Source organism: Chelonia mydas, chromosome 3, assembly GCF_015237465.2.
Source record: "Chelonia mydas isolate rCheMyd1 chromosome 3, rCheMyd1.pri.v2, whole genome shotgun sequence".
In the NCBI taxonomy this organism is placed as follows: Eukaryota; Metazoa; Chordata; order Testudines; family Cheloniidae; genus Chelonia; species Chelonia mydas.
The window spans coordinates 142,143,589-142,158,589 of NC_057851.1; the positions used below are offsets into that span (position 1 = coordinate 142,143,589).

The window sequence follows — 15,001 nt, forward strand, 5'->3', positions numbered from 1 at the left end:
GGGTTTTATTCCCATTATTTTCTCATGCAGAACAAGAATGATGGGTGGAGATCGATTCTGGACTTATACAGACTTGTTGAATTTGCATGAGCACTCAGCATTTCAAAATTGTAACCCTGGCAACCATAATTCCGGCATTATAGAAAGGAGATTGGCTCTCGTCCCTCGACCTACAAGATGCCTACTTTCATGTCACCATTCATCCAGTGCAGATGATTCCTGCGCTTCACACTAGGCCATCAACATTACCAATACAAAGTGCTACCCTTTGGATTATCGACAGCCCCAAGGGTATTCTCCAAGGTCCTAGCCATCGCCATAGCTCACCTCTGCAGGCTAGGGGAAATGATCTTCCCATACTTGGATGACTGCCTCATAAGAGCACCAACACAACAAACTCCAGTACAAGCTACACAAACCACAATAACCTTCTTCACTAACTTAGGGTTTCAAATAAACATCCAAAAGTCCACCTTGGTCCCTGTCCAACAACTAAAGTTTATAGAGGCCTATTCAACTGTCTCTCAGAAAAAGCGAGACTACCCCAGCAGCGATTCCTCATCCTAACCACACAGATAACTATGCTCACAGACAGCCCCCAGACATCTGCCAGGATCTGCTTACAGCTCTTGGGGCATATGCCTGCTACGATTTATGTAGTCAAACATGCCAGACTATATATGAGATGCCAACAGGCTTGGCTTTGCACCTGCTATATATCACAGAGGCATTCCCTCCACAAACGGCTCACTATGCCCTGCAAAGTGAAGGATTCCCTCCAGTAGTGGTTGCAACTGCAAAATGTCTGCTTGGGGATCCCATTTCAACAAAAAGCTTCTCACCATAACGATCACCATAGATGTCTCCCTCATGGGGTGGGTAGCTCATCTGGACAGCAACACTATCCAGGGACTCTGGTCCCCAGTGGAAGCCAACTTGCATACAAACATTCTAGAACTCAGAGCATTCAGAAAAGCATGCGAGCACTTCCTTCCGATCATCCGCAGCAATACCATCAAAGTCTTACGGACAACACAGCATGCATGTTTTATATAAACCGACGGGGCAGCTCAATCATATCCTCTGTGCATTGAGGCACTATGCCAGGGAAGGGCAAACTATGGCCCATGGGCCAGATCCGGCCCATCAGGGCTTTCAATCCGGTCCGTGGGATTGCCGTCCCCATGGCACAGCGGGGCTAAGGCAGGCTCCCTGCCTGCCCTGGCCCCGCGCCGCTCCCAAAAGTGGCCAGCACCATGTCCCTGCAGCCCCTGGGGGAGGGGGGGGCAGAGGGCTCTGTGCACTGCCCTCGCCTGCAGGCACCGCTCCCTGCAGCTCCCATTGACCGGGATCGGGGAATCGTGGCCAATGGAAGCTTCGGGGGTGCTACCCACATGTGAAGGCAGTGCGCGGTGGACCCGCCTGCCCCACCCCACCCTCAGGAGCCACTGCTGGATATGCTGTCCACTTCCGGGAGCGGCGCGGAGTCAGGGCAGGTAGGGAGCCCTTGAGGTAAGCGGCACTGGGCCAGATCTTGCCCCCCAACCCCCTTCCCTAAGCCCCCAGGCCCTCTGCTGCACCCCTCCTGCACCTCAGCCCCCTGCCCTGAGCCCCCTCTGGCACCCCTCCTCCATCCCAACCCCCTGCCGCACCCCCTCCTGCACTCCAACCCCCTGCCCTGAGCTGTTCCTGCACCCCACGCTCCCTCCCGCACCCCAACCCCCTGCCCTAGCCCTACATTCATGGCCCTGCATATAATTTCCCCACCCAGATGTGGCGCTCGGGCCAAAAGTTTGCCCATCCCTTCAGTATGCCTATGGCAATGATGCATCTCCAGTAGTGTAGACATCTCCGCGTCTTATGTGCCAGGGCTTCAGAACACTGCGGCAGACCACCTGAGAAGACACTTCTCGCAAACCCACGAGTGGAAGATGGACTACCCAACCCTCGTTACCATATTTAAACATTGGGGGTTCCCTACTTCAGATTTATTTGCAATGGCTCACAATATGAAATGCCCTCAGTATTGCTCCCAAGCAGGGCTCGGTCACCGCTCCCTCGGCGATGCCCTTCTTACAAAATGGGATGCACCACTAATATACGCGTGTTGCTCCACCCCCTTTTATAGCTTTGGCACAAGGAGGGAATCTTTTGTCTGTGCTTGTCCCCACCCCCGCCTCATCAATGGATAAATACAAGGATTAAGATGGATTCCAGTATCATGTGACATGGTCACATGTCACTGTAAGACCTCCTAGTCTCCATTCTTCCTGGGTTGGCCCTCACGTATACAGGAAGGTTTGCAAGTAAATAAACAATTTACAACCAATTGTCCTAGTCAATGGGAGCCATCAAGATTCTAAACCATCATTAAACTTTGCATAATTACAATAGGACCTCAGTTATACTTCACATTTCTAGTTTCAGGTATGAGAATGATACATGCATACAAATAGGAGGAATATATTCAGTAGGTTATAACCTTGTTAGGGTACCTTACAAGAGACCTTTTGCATAAAGCATATTCAAGTTACATCATATTCACACTCATAAGCATATTTCCATAAAACATATGGAGTGCAACATCCCACATTATCAGTATTGTAATGAGTTACGCTAGATAGGCCATTTAAGGTAGCTGCAAAAACGTTATTTGCCAGATGTGATAATCTCATTTATGTGTTTGTATCACCTTTGTATTATGAGTTATACATATGTCTGTATTTCAAAGTTGGGCTATGCTTCTGGGTGACACCCCTAGACAGTTTGGCATCAGCACTGCCTAGGCTGCTTGATGGCCCATTAAGGACCATCAGCTATACAATTGAACCAATGAGAGAAGGCAGATACATCTTATGACTCAGCAAAGCGTGCAGGGGCATGCTTATGGACAAAACAAGGCTTTCAAGCCATGTGCGGGTCAGCTTGTGGTTGGAACAAAGGAAGCACAGGCAAAAGACTATAAAAGGTAACTGCATCTTCTCCGTTCTTGTCTTCATTCCTGCTTCTTACCTCTGGAGTAACCTTTCTACAAACGAAGCTCTGAACAAAGGACTGAATGACCCATCCAAGCTGTGGATGTGTTCCAGAGGAACTTTCAAGCCAGCATACTCACCAATACTGCTAAGAACCTGATGGACTTTGAAGTCTTTGTATGTATGTGACTGTTTTACCATTTAACATCTCTTCTTGTTCTCTTTTCTTTATAATAAACCTTTAGCTTTAGATACTAAAGGATTGGCTGGCAGTGTGGTATTTTGGATAAGATCCAAACCTATACTGACCTGGTAATGTGGCTGACCCTTTGGGGTCAGAAGAACATTTTTGTGTATGTAAGCAGAATTTTCCAAATAACTTCTCACTGTACTGGACCTAGGTGGTGATTGGGAGCCAGAGCACTGGGATGCAATAAAGGGGGCTGTGTGATTTCTTTTTTTGCTTCTTGATAAACAGTGTGGGGAATTTAACTTCACTGTTACTCCCAAGACTGGTGGGTATCTGTTCTCCCTTTTGCAGCTTGCCCTGACCTTCTCATTTCCAGTGAGGGCTGCCCTAGGCACCCCGGTCACACCAAGCACACACAAAACATATGCTCAGAAGTGGGTACAATTCTGCACCTGGTGTGAGGCTAACCACATCTCTTCATTCCGCCCCTCTACCCAGGGTCCTGGACTATATACTAGACCTTAAAAAATTGGACCTCTCCAACAGTTCCATAGAGGTGTACCTAGCTGCAATCACCTCACTACACAAGAAGGTAGATGGAACCACCATCGTTGCTCACCCAACAACTAAGTGTTTCCTAAAGGGCATGACTAACATCTATGCACCTCTGAAAGACCCTACTCCTATGTGGGACTTTAGCCTTGTGCTCACACCCTCATGGGGAAATCATTCGAACCCCCTAGCAACCTGCTCATTGCCACACTTATCAGTGAAGGTCGCCTTCCTTATTGCTATCACTTCAGCAAGAAGAATAGTAGAGTTAGGTGCCCTAGTGGCACACCTGCCTTATACCACATTCCATAAGGACAAAATGATCTTACCAAACCACCCTAAATTTATACCCAAAGTAGCCTCCCCATTTCATTTAAATCAACCCATATACTTACCTGTGTTTTTTCCAAAACCCAGTGCCGACGCCAGGGAAGCAACTCTTCAACGCTTGATGTCTGTAGAGTTCTGACCTTCTACCTAGAAAGAACAAAGACCTTTAGAAAGTCATCACGTCTCTTTCTATCTATCACAGAATGATCAAAGGGTGAGGCCATCTCTAAACAAAGACTAAGTGGATTTCTGGCTGTATCCACCTGTGTTACCACCAGAGCAATATCCCGGCTCCATCAGGAGTTCATACACATTCCACCAGAGCGCTATCCACGTCAGTAGCTTTTCTCAAGAACATACCCATTATAGACATTTGCAGGGCAGCTACCTGGGCCTTGGCCCACACTTTTACCAGACACTTTGCCCTAGAACAACATTCCACTGCCAACACTCAGTTCGGACTCTCGGTGCTATCTACCGTCAACAAAGCTACTTCAAAGTACTTCCCTCCATTGAGGGGCACTGCTCCATAGTCACCTAAAGTGGAGCACCCACAAGGACGCTCCTCGAAGAAGAGAAGGTTACTCACCTTTGCAGTAAACTGAGATTCTTCAAGATGGTTGTCCCTGTGGGTGCGCCACTACCCGCCCTCCTCCCCTCTACTTAGGAGTTTCATGCTGTTTCTCTGGGGTAGAGAAGGAACCGAGGGACAGTTGGCTGTGCACACTAGGTAACCGCTCAGAGCGGTGTGGCCGAGGGTACTGCTACTACAAATCTCCAATTACAAGTGCAGGGCACCAAGACCTCTAAACTGGAGCACCCACAGGGACAACCATCTCCAAAGAACCTCAGTTACTGCACAAGGTGGGTAACCTTTTCTTTTTTATCTTACCTAATGAAACATAATAGGTGGCTGGAGGATGTTCTGACATATGCTGTCAATTATGTGAACTGTACATTTTAAAAAGTTCAATTCATAAAAGTTTTTTTTATCTGACCTATTTCTTCTACCTTTGAATAATACTTTGCACTAACATAATGCCATCCATCTGAGATTCCTAAAGCACTTTTAATGAATGATGGCCAACATTTCCAAAAATGGGTGTCCGAAGTTAGGTTCTTACGTCCTTAACACCTGAATAATGACCAGATTTTCAAAAGTGTTTCATTGGGTGCTGTTGAATACTGAGCACTTTTGAAAATCAGGCCACTTAATTTAGTGCTTAACTTTATGCATACTTAGCCCAAAATCTTAAAACGCAGTGTATTCCTTTGTAATTATGTTGCATAAACTCTGCTGTATAAATCCTGGTCCATGTCTACACCTTCAGTTTTAAGGAAATTATACACCACTGCTAGCAATGGTTGGGTGCTAGTGTGTACTAGCCCCTGGCATTACCTTTGTGATCTGCACCTACAATGCTAGATGGACACTATGATTTTTTAAAAAACAACCGTGTAAACAAGGTCCTGGTTGTAGTAGTTCATAGTCCCTGTAACAGCAGGCAAACTGCAGTGTAAACTCATTGCATTTTGGTAAAGAATCTGTTTTTGTGCTAACCTTGTGTTAGTACGTATGCTATTTCAAAATAAAAACATTAAAAAACCATATTGCTTCTTTTTCTGTTTACCTAAGAAATTAAAATTTCTGACATACTTTTCTTCTTGGTTACATGAGGACCTTCATTTATAATGTGATAGAAAAATGGATTGTAAAGCCTACGTTGGCTAATACATTTTAAAGAATCAATTATCTGTACCATGTTTTTCATGATTGTTTGTATTTCAGTTGCTTAGCTGAAGAACAAACTTGGGAATTCTTAATTCATTTTATTAATCAAAATAGAATGTTTAGTGAGAGAACAAGTAATCATGGTAAATAAAATAAAGATGATTACTAATAGGGTTGATTAAGCTTACTAATAGGATTTAGCAAGCTTAAAAGAAGGAATTTAACTTGGGGTATTACAGCTTATCAGAAGATAGCAAATCAAGTCACAATAACAGTAAATATCTTTAGCTTACATCTTGAAGCTTCTTCATCTCTCTGACAAGCTGTCATTTTCTTGTGACCACAAGCTCTGTGCCATTTCTAGACTGTGATTGCTTTAGACACTCGCGATTTCTCTCAGCTGTTTTTACTGCAGGAAAGTCATTTTCCTGTCATAGGTAGTGCTATGCCGTGTTAGTCTTGGCACTCTAAGCCCTGGTCTACACTAGGACTTTAGGTCGAATTTAGCAGCATTAAATCGATGTAAACCTGCACCCGTCCAGACGATGAAGCCCTTTATTTCGACTTAAAGGGCTCTTAAAATCGATTTCCTTACTCCACCCCTGACAAGTGGATTAGCGCTTAAATCGGCCTTGCCGGGTCGAATTTGGGGTACTGTGGACACAATTCGACGGTATTGGCCTCCGGGAGCTATCCCAGAGTGCTCCATTTTGACCGCTCTGGACAGCACTCTCAACTCAGATGCACTGGCCAGGTAGACAGGAAAAGAACCGCGAACTTTTGAATCTCATTTCCCGTTTGGCCAGCGTGGCAAGCTGCAGGTGACCATGCAGAGCTCATCAGCAGAGGTGACCATGATGGAGTCTCAGAATCGCAAAAGAGCTCCAGCATGGACCGAACGGGAGGTACGGGATCTGATCGCTGTATGGGGAGAGGAATCCGTGCTATCAGAACTCCGTTCCAGTTTTCGAAATGCCAAAACCTTTGTCAAAATCTCCCAGGGCATGAAGGACAGAGGCCATAACAGGGACCCGAAGCAGTGCCGCGTGAAACTGAAGGAGCTGACGCAAGCCTACCAGAAAACCAGAGAGGCGAACGGCCGCTCCGGGTCAGAGCCCCAAACATGCCGCTTCTATGATGAGCTGCATGCCATTTTAGGGGGTTCAGCCACCACTACCCCAGCCGTGTTGTTTGACTCCTTCAATGGAGATGGAGGCAATACGGAAGCAGGTTTTGGGGACGAAGAAGTTGATGATGATGATGAGGTTGTAGATAGCTCACAGCAAGCAAGCGGAGAAACCGGTTTTCCCGACAGCCAGGAACTGTTTCTCACCCTGGACCTGGAGCCAGTACCCCCCGAACCCACCCAAGGCTGCCTCCTGGACCCAGCAGGCGGAGAAGGGACCTCCGGTGAGTGTACCTTTTAAAATACTATACATGGTTTAAAAGCAAGCATGGGAAAGGATTACTTTGCCCTGGCATTCGCGGCTCTCCTGGATATACTCCCAAAGCCTTTGCAAAAGGTTTCTGGGGAGGGCAGACTTATTGCATCCTTCATGGTAGGACACTTTACCACTCCAGGCCAGTAACACGTACTCGGGAATCATTGTACAACAAAGCATTGCAGTGTATGTTTGCTGGCGTTCAAGCAACATCCGTTCTTTATCTCTGTGTTATCCTCAGGAGAGTGAGATATCATTCATGGTCTCCTGGTTGAAATAGGGTGCTTTTCTTCAGGGGACACTCAGAGGAGCCCATTCCTGCTGGGCTGTTTGCCTGCGGCTGAACAGAAATGTTCCCCGCTGTTAGCCACAGGGAGGGGGGAGGGTTGAGGGGGTAGCCACGCGGTGGGGGGAGGCAAACAGTGGGAATATTGGTTTCACTGAGGTCTAAGCGAGTCAGTAAACTGCGCCAGCGCGCCTTTAAACGTCCAAATGCACATTCTACCACCATTCTGCACTTGCTCAGCCTGTAGTTGAACAGCTCCTGACTACTGTCCAGGCTGCCTGTGTATGGCTTCATGAGCCATGGCATTAAGGGGTAGGCTGGGTCCCCAAGGATACATATAGGCATTTCAACATCCCCAACAGTTATTTTCTGGTCTGGGAATAAAGTCCCTTCTTGCAGCTTTTGAAACAGACCAGAGTTCCTGAAGATGCGAGCGTCATGTACCTTTCCCGGCCATCCCACGTTGATGTTGGTGAAACGTCCCTTGTGATCCACCAGAGCTTGCAGCACTATTGAAAAGTACCCCTTGCGGTTTATGTACTAGGCGGCTTGGTGCTCCGGTGCCAAGATAGGGATATGGGTTCCGTCTATGGCCCCACCACAGTTAGGGAATCCCATTGCAGCAAAGCCATCCACTATGACCTGCACATTTCCCAGGGTCACTATCCTTGATATCAGCAGATCTTTGATTGCGTGGGCTACTTGCATCACAGCAGCCCCCACAGTAGATTTGCCCGCTCCAAATTGATTCCCAACTGACCGGTAGCTGTCTGGCGTTGCAAGCTTCCACAGGGCTATCGCCACTCGCTTCTCAACTGTGAGGGCTGCTCTCATCTTGGTATTCATGCGCTTCAGGGCAGGGGAAAGCAAGTCACAGAGTTCCACGAAAGTGCCCTTACGCATGCGAAAGTTTCGCAGCCACTGGGAATCGTCCCAGACCTGCAACACTATGCGGTCCCACCAGTCTGTGCTTGTTTCCCGAGCCCAGAATCGGCGTTCCACAGCATGAACCTGCCCCATTAGCACCATGATGCATGCATTGGCAGGGCCCATGCTTTCAGAGAAATCTGTGTCCATGTCCTGATCACTCACGTGACCGCGCTGACGTCGCCTCCTCGCCCGGTAGCGCTTTGCCAGGTTCTGGTGCTGCATATACTGCTGGATAATGCGTGTGGTGTTTAATGTGCTCCTAATTGCCAAAGTGAGCTGAGCAGCCTCCATGCTTGCCTTGGTATGGCGTCCGCACAGAAAAAAGGCGCGGAATGATTGTCTGCCGTTGCTCTGACGGAGGGAGGGGCGACTGACGACACGGCTTACAGGGTTGGCTTCAGGGAGCTAAAATCCACAAAGGGGGTGGCTTTACATCAAGGAGTAGTTCAGGCAGGACTTCATGGAGGGTTCCAATAAGAAATGGTGCACCTAAGTTATTGTTCTTATTGGAACAAGGAGGTTAGCCTGGCCTCTGATTGATACATGGCTAGATTTACCTCGCTGCACCTTCTCTGTGAGTGACTGCAGTGTGACCTAGAGGAATGAGTCCCCTAGACAGGGGAAGAGGCAAATGAGTACAAAACAAATCTGGTCTATTTCTTGTTTTGATCCACTCCATCTATCTTTTACATCTTTGGCTGGCAGCAGACGGTGCAGAAGGACATATTGCCTACCTGCTCACCATAAGACAGTTCAATAGGACTGACTGCCGGACTTAAGAGAATGACCTGGTCAAGTCACTAAAAATTTAGTCCCTGCGCCCATGTCTGCCCAGGCGCTCCTGATCGACCTCACACAGGCGACCAGGAGTACCTCGGACATGACGAGGACGGCTACCAGTCGTATTGTACCGTCTGCTGCCACAAGGCAATGGGTTGCTGCTACTGTGTAGCAATGCAGAACCGCGTCTGCCAGCACCCAGGAGACATACGGTGACGGTTACCTGAGCGGGCTCCATGCTTGCGGTGGTATGGCGTCCGCACAGGTAACTCGGGAAAAAAGGCGCGAAACGATTGTCTGCCCTTGCTTTCACGGAGGGAGGGAGGGAAGGGGGGACTGACGATATGTACCCAGAACCACCTGCGACAATGTTTCAGCCCCATCAGGCATCGGGATCTCAACCCAGAATTCCAATGGGCAGCAGAGACTGCGGGAACTGTGGGATAGCTACCCACAGTGCAACACTCCGGAAGTCGACTCTAGCCTCAGTACTGTGGAAGCACTCCGCCGAGTTAATGCACTTAATGCACTTCTGTGGGGACACACACACTCGAATATATGAAACCGATTTCTAAAAAACCGACTTCTATAAATTCAACCTTATTCCGTAGTGTAGACATACCCTCAATGTATTGGCTTAGCAATTATTTCTAGACAACTAGCATTAAACTTGTTAATGAAATACAAGTATGTGACATACACTTGTCATTCACAGGATTATCAATTCAGGTGTGCAGTTACTGAGAAGTATTTATTTTAGTAAAGTGAAGTAAATAACAGAAGATTCTGTATGCTTATCCGTTGGAATTGGTGTGAAGGTGGACTGTCCAGTTCAGCTGGACAGTCTGCATTGACTGACTTCTCAAGATACTTGGAACTGAAGTTCCTAACTAATTTTCATTCAAGGTGGTGTGACAGATATAGTCTTACTCTTCTCCATTATTGCCATGGTCACCCCAGTGACTAAAAAAGTTAACAAGATGGTTGTCTATGAAAAGACTGTATTTGTTACCCTCAGTGAGCATCCAGGGGGCTCCAGTTCTCAGTGTCCATTTACATTGTGAAAACATCACATCGGTTCTAAATAAAGCTGAGCTCATTCCCTGAACATGTTTCCCATGACACGGTAAATTGGAGAATGAATCTGATTATAGAAAGGTAACGTTAAATAGGCTTGTCTCTTTCACCAAGAGGATGTCAAGTGATTGTCTACTTGCAATAAATCAGTAAGATACCAGTCCTGTGTAGCTTTACTGTCAAATATAAAAGAGGAAGATTGAACTGTCCTTCATTTTTATCATATAGCTGATAAAATGTTTTTGTGTGGCTGTCCCCACAGAGGAAACTTTTTAAGAAATTTCTTAAATAAAAAATGTACATCTTTTTAAAAGTTCTGATTAGATTCAGATAACATATTAATGCCCACTTCCAAACTTTTAAATTTGTGGAGATATAGAGGATGATGCACCCACTGTAAGTTCAACAAACTTTCCTTTTGGGGGTTATTAGTTAGTGTTTTTTCTTAGAACTTCATTCCCCTGAGGGTGTTCTGATGTCTTTTTTCCTCTTGGTTTTTATTTTGCAGTGACAAACGTAGAGACTTTGTTCACAGATGATGAATGTTGGCATTTGGCAGTTCAGTTCCATCTTGAATGTGCCTATACATTTTTGAATTACCATGAGTATAAAAATGCTAAAAAGCATTTCAACGCAGCTAAAGACATAACCAAACTACAGATTAATTTGACAGGTAAGTTTTTGTTTACAAATATTATGAAAATGTGCTTTAACTAGCCTTGCATGGCTTGACATTTTTTTAATGGCCAAGAAAAAATAGAAGGTGAGGTAATGTTTGGGAAATGCTTGCTTGTTAAGGGCAACAGTTCATTTTAAGTGGGGGGGAAGGGGATTGATTCTTGAGCTTGTAGCATATTCTGAATTTATATTGGTATCTGTGCAGTTACGTTTTGTGCTCCTGTTCTCTTGTAAATAGTGCTGAGAGGGTGCAGAAGAAAAATTAGAATCAACACATCCACTGAGATACTTCGTGTTGTATTGTGATTTCATTTCTAAAAGCACCACTTCCTGAAAAACTGCAGAATAGTAGGCAGTCATTGTTTGTTTGTGAAACATCATTGTAATTCCTGGAAGTACTCATGTACAACATGGAAAATGAAGAGTGTGTACACAGACTATAAATAGTAGTAACAAATGGCACAAACAGAAAGTCACTTAACCCTCTTGCTGTTAGACAATTAACCTTCTTTTCCGTGTCTTGTAATTCTATAGCAAGGGCAATGGATTTTATTACATGTTTTTTTTCTTCTGTGTATCAATAGTTTATTCATGATTATGAAAGACGATGTAATGGTAACTCCAGAAATACTACAGAGGAAATGGAGAGGACTGGGAACAAAGGGAAAATTGCCCAAACTTGTAAAAATGCATATCTATCAGGATAGGACAAGATCTTAAAAATATCTGTCTCCACATCAAATTGACCAAGAAAATTATGTACAATATTCATAGTAACCTTAGTTACAAGCTTTTAACACATGGTTTTCTTGGTCAGAACTAGAATACCATATCCAATATATGAAATCTAAAAAGCGAAGTCATTCATCAGGAAGGAAAAAGATTTTATTTTGGTTTCTTTATGTGGTGGATGGTAATCTTTTAAAATCAACTTTCACCATGTGAGGAACTGCTTCATGTATTACTGCATTAGGACACATCCTGATATGTTTCTAATATTCAAGCAAATTCTTAAAGTCAATGAGTCTCCAGATGTAGCTGGTGGCGTGCTTCAAAATTTTGGACATAAAAATTGAAACCAATAACTGTTGGTTAGACTATAATGATGAAACAAGAATGCATGGGGACTGGATGGCTCAGAGGATTGGTAATTTGATTCAGTCTCACCTCTGTGGCACTGAATTGAGTCTAGTCTATTTTAGTAGGATGCAAAAGTAGTTCTGAGGACTGTTCAGTGCCTATATGGTGGCATCAGTCCAATTTGTAATGAACAGCTGTTGACATCACAGAACACACTATCCTGTCTTTTGGCAATGTTGACAGACAGGACAAGAATTGATTGGCTGTAGAAACATGGAAATTGAATTATCTTCACAAACCTCCATATGAATTGATTCCTCAGAGCAAGGCTTGGGCTTACTGGCTGGGCTGTACAGAGAATCTTGAACTTCTGTTGCCTCTATTTATACCTCATACCATAAATATAGGATTTCCCAGCTGTAAATAGGGCACTTTTTGTGAACACTAAGTTTACTTATAAGTCTTTAAAAATGTCTCATAATGTAAATAAAATAATTTTTTAAACCTAATTTTTCACCTGCATATTTCATTCATATCTGGGTCCAAAAGGAAAATCTTGTGTACTTGTTAAACTAATTGTAAATATATTATTTAGAAACTGTCTTCTTCCCGTTTTTCTTCAAGCAGTATATTCACAAGTTTTTTTTCCTCTTAAAACTTAATTTTAGTAATCCTGTAATAAGAATGATGGGTGCATATTGAATGTCCTTATGCAACGTTCATTATGGCTTTCACTATTGTGAAAGCCATGTGAATGCACTGCGGAAAGTAATTCCTAAAATCATAAGACTTCTTTCCACATAATTTGGAATTAATTCCCCGACTTTCTAACTGGCTCCACACTTCCTTTGTTGTTCTCCATTTTAAGGGATCAGTAATTTCCTAATTGGTCTTTGATACAAATTGAATAGCATATTCTTCTTTCAGAGCCCTAGTACTTTAAAGATTAAGTAGTAAATGGTTACAAAGCTGGTTGCAATAGATTTTGAATGTATGAAAATGTAATATATGCAATTGATGCTACAGCCAAGACATGACATTCTGTTACGTTTTGAATTAAGTGTATGTTAACATTCTAATATGGAATGTACTACAAACTTGATATTCTAGAGTGGTTTTGCTAAAGTTAATTCAAATTGTTTTCAGTTCATGTATTTAAAAACATAATCAGTGTCGTATGGTATGAGACTCAGAACATAAAAGTTTAACAAGTTAAGGGACAATAAAACCCCAGCAATGACAGTTGATTTTTGTCAACTGTTGCTTGAATTTACCTAAACGGCTATACCTATTTTTTCTTAATAAGGGGCTTTAGGGAAATAACTCATTCAAATGTAAAGATTTAAACTAGAAAAGCTATTGTTAAATGGAAAAAATAGTTTGCTGCCCTTGATATGTGTGTGCTTTTAATTACTACTTTAGCCAGAGGTTAGGATAGCCCTAGAAATGAATTCTGGTGATCATGCATTTCTCTCAACTAACGAGACTCCTAAAAGTATTGTGGTTTCTCTCAGTAAATCTATCAGAAGGGTTACGAAGGATGTCTAATGTGAAGGCAAATGAAATGAACATGTGGGGATTGTTGGCATTCTAGACAAACTTACTTTAACATTCATGTTTTGGCTGGATAGTAGGAATGTTGCATCAAAAAAATTCTGGTTTAATATGAAATGTGCAACCTCCCAGCAGATACAATTTTAAAGCTTTTAAGAAGAATTTCATTTAAAAAAAATGAAATATCAAATCATTTTTAATGACTATAGTCTTTATTCACTGAACAGTTTTTCATCATGAAAAATAAATATGGGGGGGGGTCGGGTTGTTGGCTTTTTTGTTTTTGTTTGTTTGTTTTAAAGAAAAGGTGATAGTCCCCAGACAGAGTCCAATAGTGACCTCTGAATTTTAAAGTCCAATATTTTAAGAACCAGGGTTAGAAATAAATAAAAAATGCTCTTGGATTTTGTGGGTTAGTTCTCATTTTGTTTTTATTTTACATGAAACTTGTAAGTAAATACATTTTCCAGGCGGTGTTGGAGATCCTGATTCCTCTTAATAGTTCATAAATCTTAATTTTCTGTAGGTGCTTTGGGAAAAAGGACACGATTTCAGGAAAAGCATGTAGCACAGCTTATACTTGATGTCCAAAGGAAAGATGATGTCATCCTTTCTCACCGTGAGCTAAGCCCAGCACCAACTGCTCTAGAAAATTTAACAAAGGTATGCACTGGAAATAAATTGTTCTTTAGTAGTTCACGATTTTTAAAACTCATTTGAACACACAGCAAAGCTTCTCTTCTGGAACATTTGTGGAAAGGGGTCAGAATGTGAGTAGGATGGACTTATTTGTTCTGAAAAAGTTTTGATCGTGATTTTGGGACTATTAGTAGTGGATTTACTTGGTTTAATTTGTTTGTTGTGAATGTTGAGTTTTGTAAAGGACATCCAGAGCTTAGGACAGGTGCTTCTATTATCTGTTTTATAAATCTAAATAAATTACAAATAAATGTATATAAATCCCTAAGATGGGTTGTATGACTTTAGTGACTGTCTTATTCCATTTGATGCACAGAAATTTTCATGTGTAGATCATATCCAGAAGTTGTGATCATACATTCACTTGGCATACGTTTTCCTCTTAAACTTGCATAGTGCACAGATAAAGAAGACTGTTATTTTAATTTAATAATGTTTTAAAGAAAATACACCTATTAATCAGGCCTCTGTCCCTGCCCTCATTTCCTTCTCCCTGAGAGACACACTTTGGACCCTTTCATAGCCCAAAATGGAACTACTGAAGCTCACCTGGTCATCAGAAATAACACACTATTACCATGTAGGTTTCTAGCACCTGACGCCCTGTCTCTCACACTTTAGAGTAAAACTAGCATTAAATGGCTAGGGGCTAAATCTTTAGAGGGGCAGAGCAATTTCCAGTGACATCCAAAAATC

General features: G+C 43.3%; 1 protein-coding gene across 4 annotated transcripts in view; it reads left to right on the forward strand.

Moving 5' to 3' along the window:
* TTC27 (tetratricopeptide repeat domain 27) overlaps nucleotides 1–15,001 on the forward strand; it is a 190,974-nt gene that overhangs the window by 47,390 nt on the left and 128,583 nt on the right. For all 4 annotated transcript variants that reach the window (XM_037895448.2, XM_037895447.2, XM_037895449.2 and 1 more), the window contains exons 6-7: nucleotides 10,803–10,967; nucleotides 14,133–14,269. In XM_037895448.2, coding sequence (XP_037751376.1) covers nucleotides 10,803–10,967; nucleotides 14,133–14,269 — 302 coding nt within the window. The remainder of the gene's footprint in view (nucleotides 1–10,802; nucleotides 10,968–14,132; nucleotides 14,270–15,001) is intronic.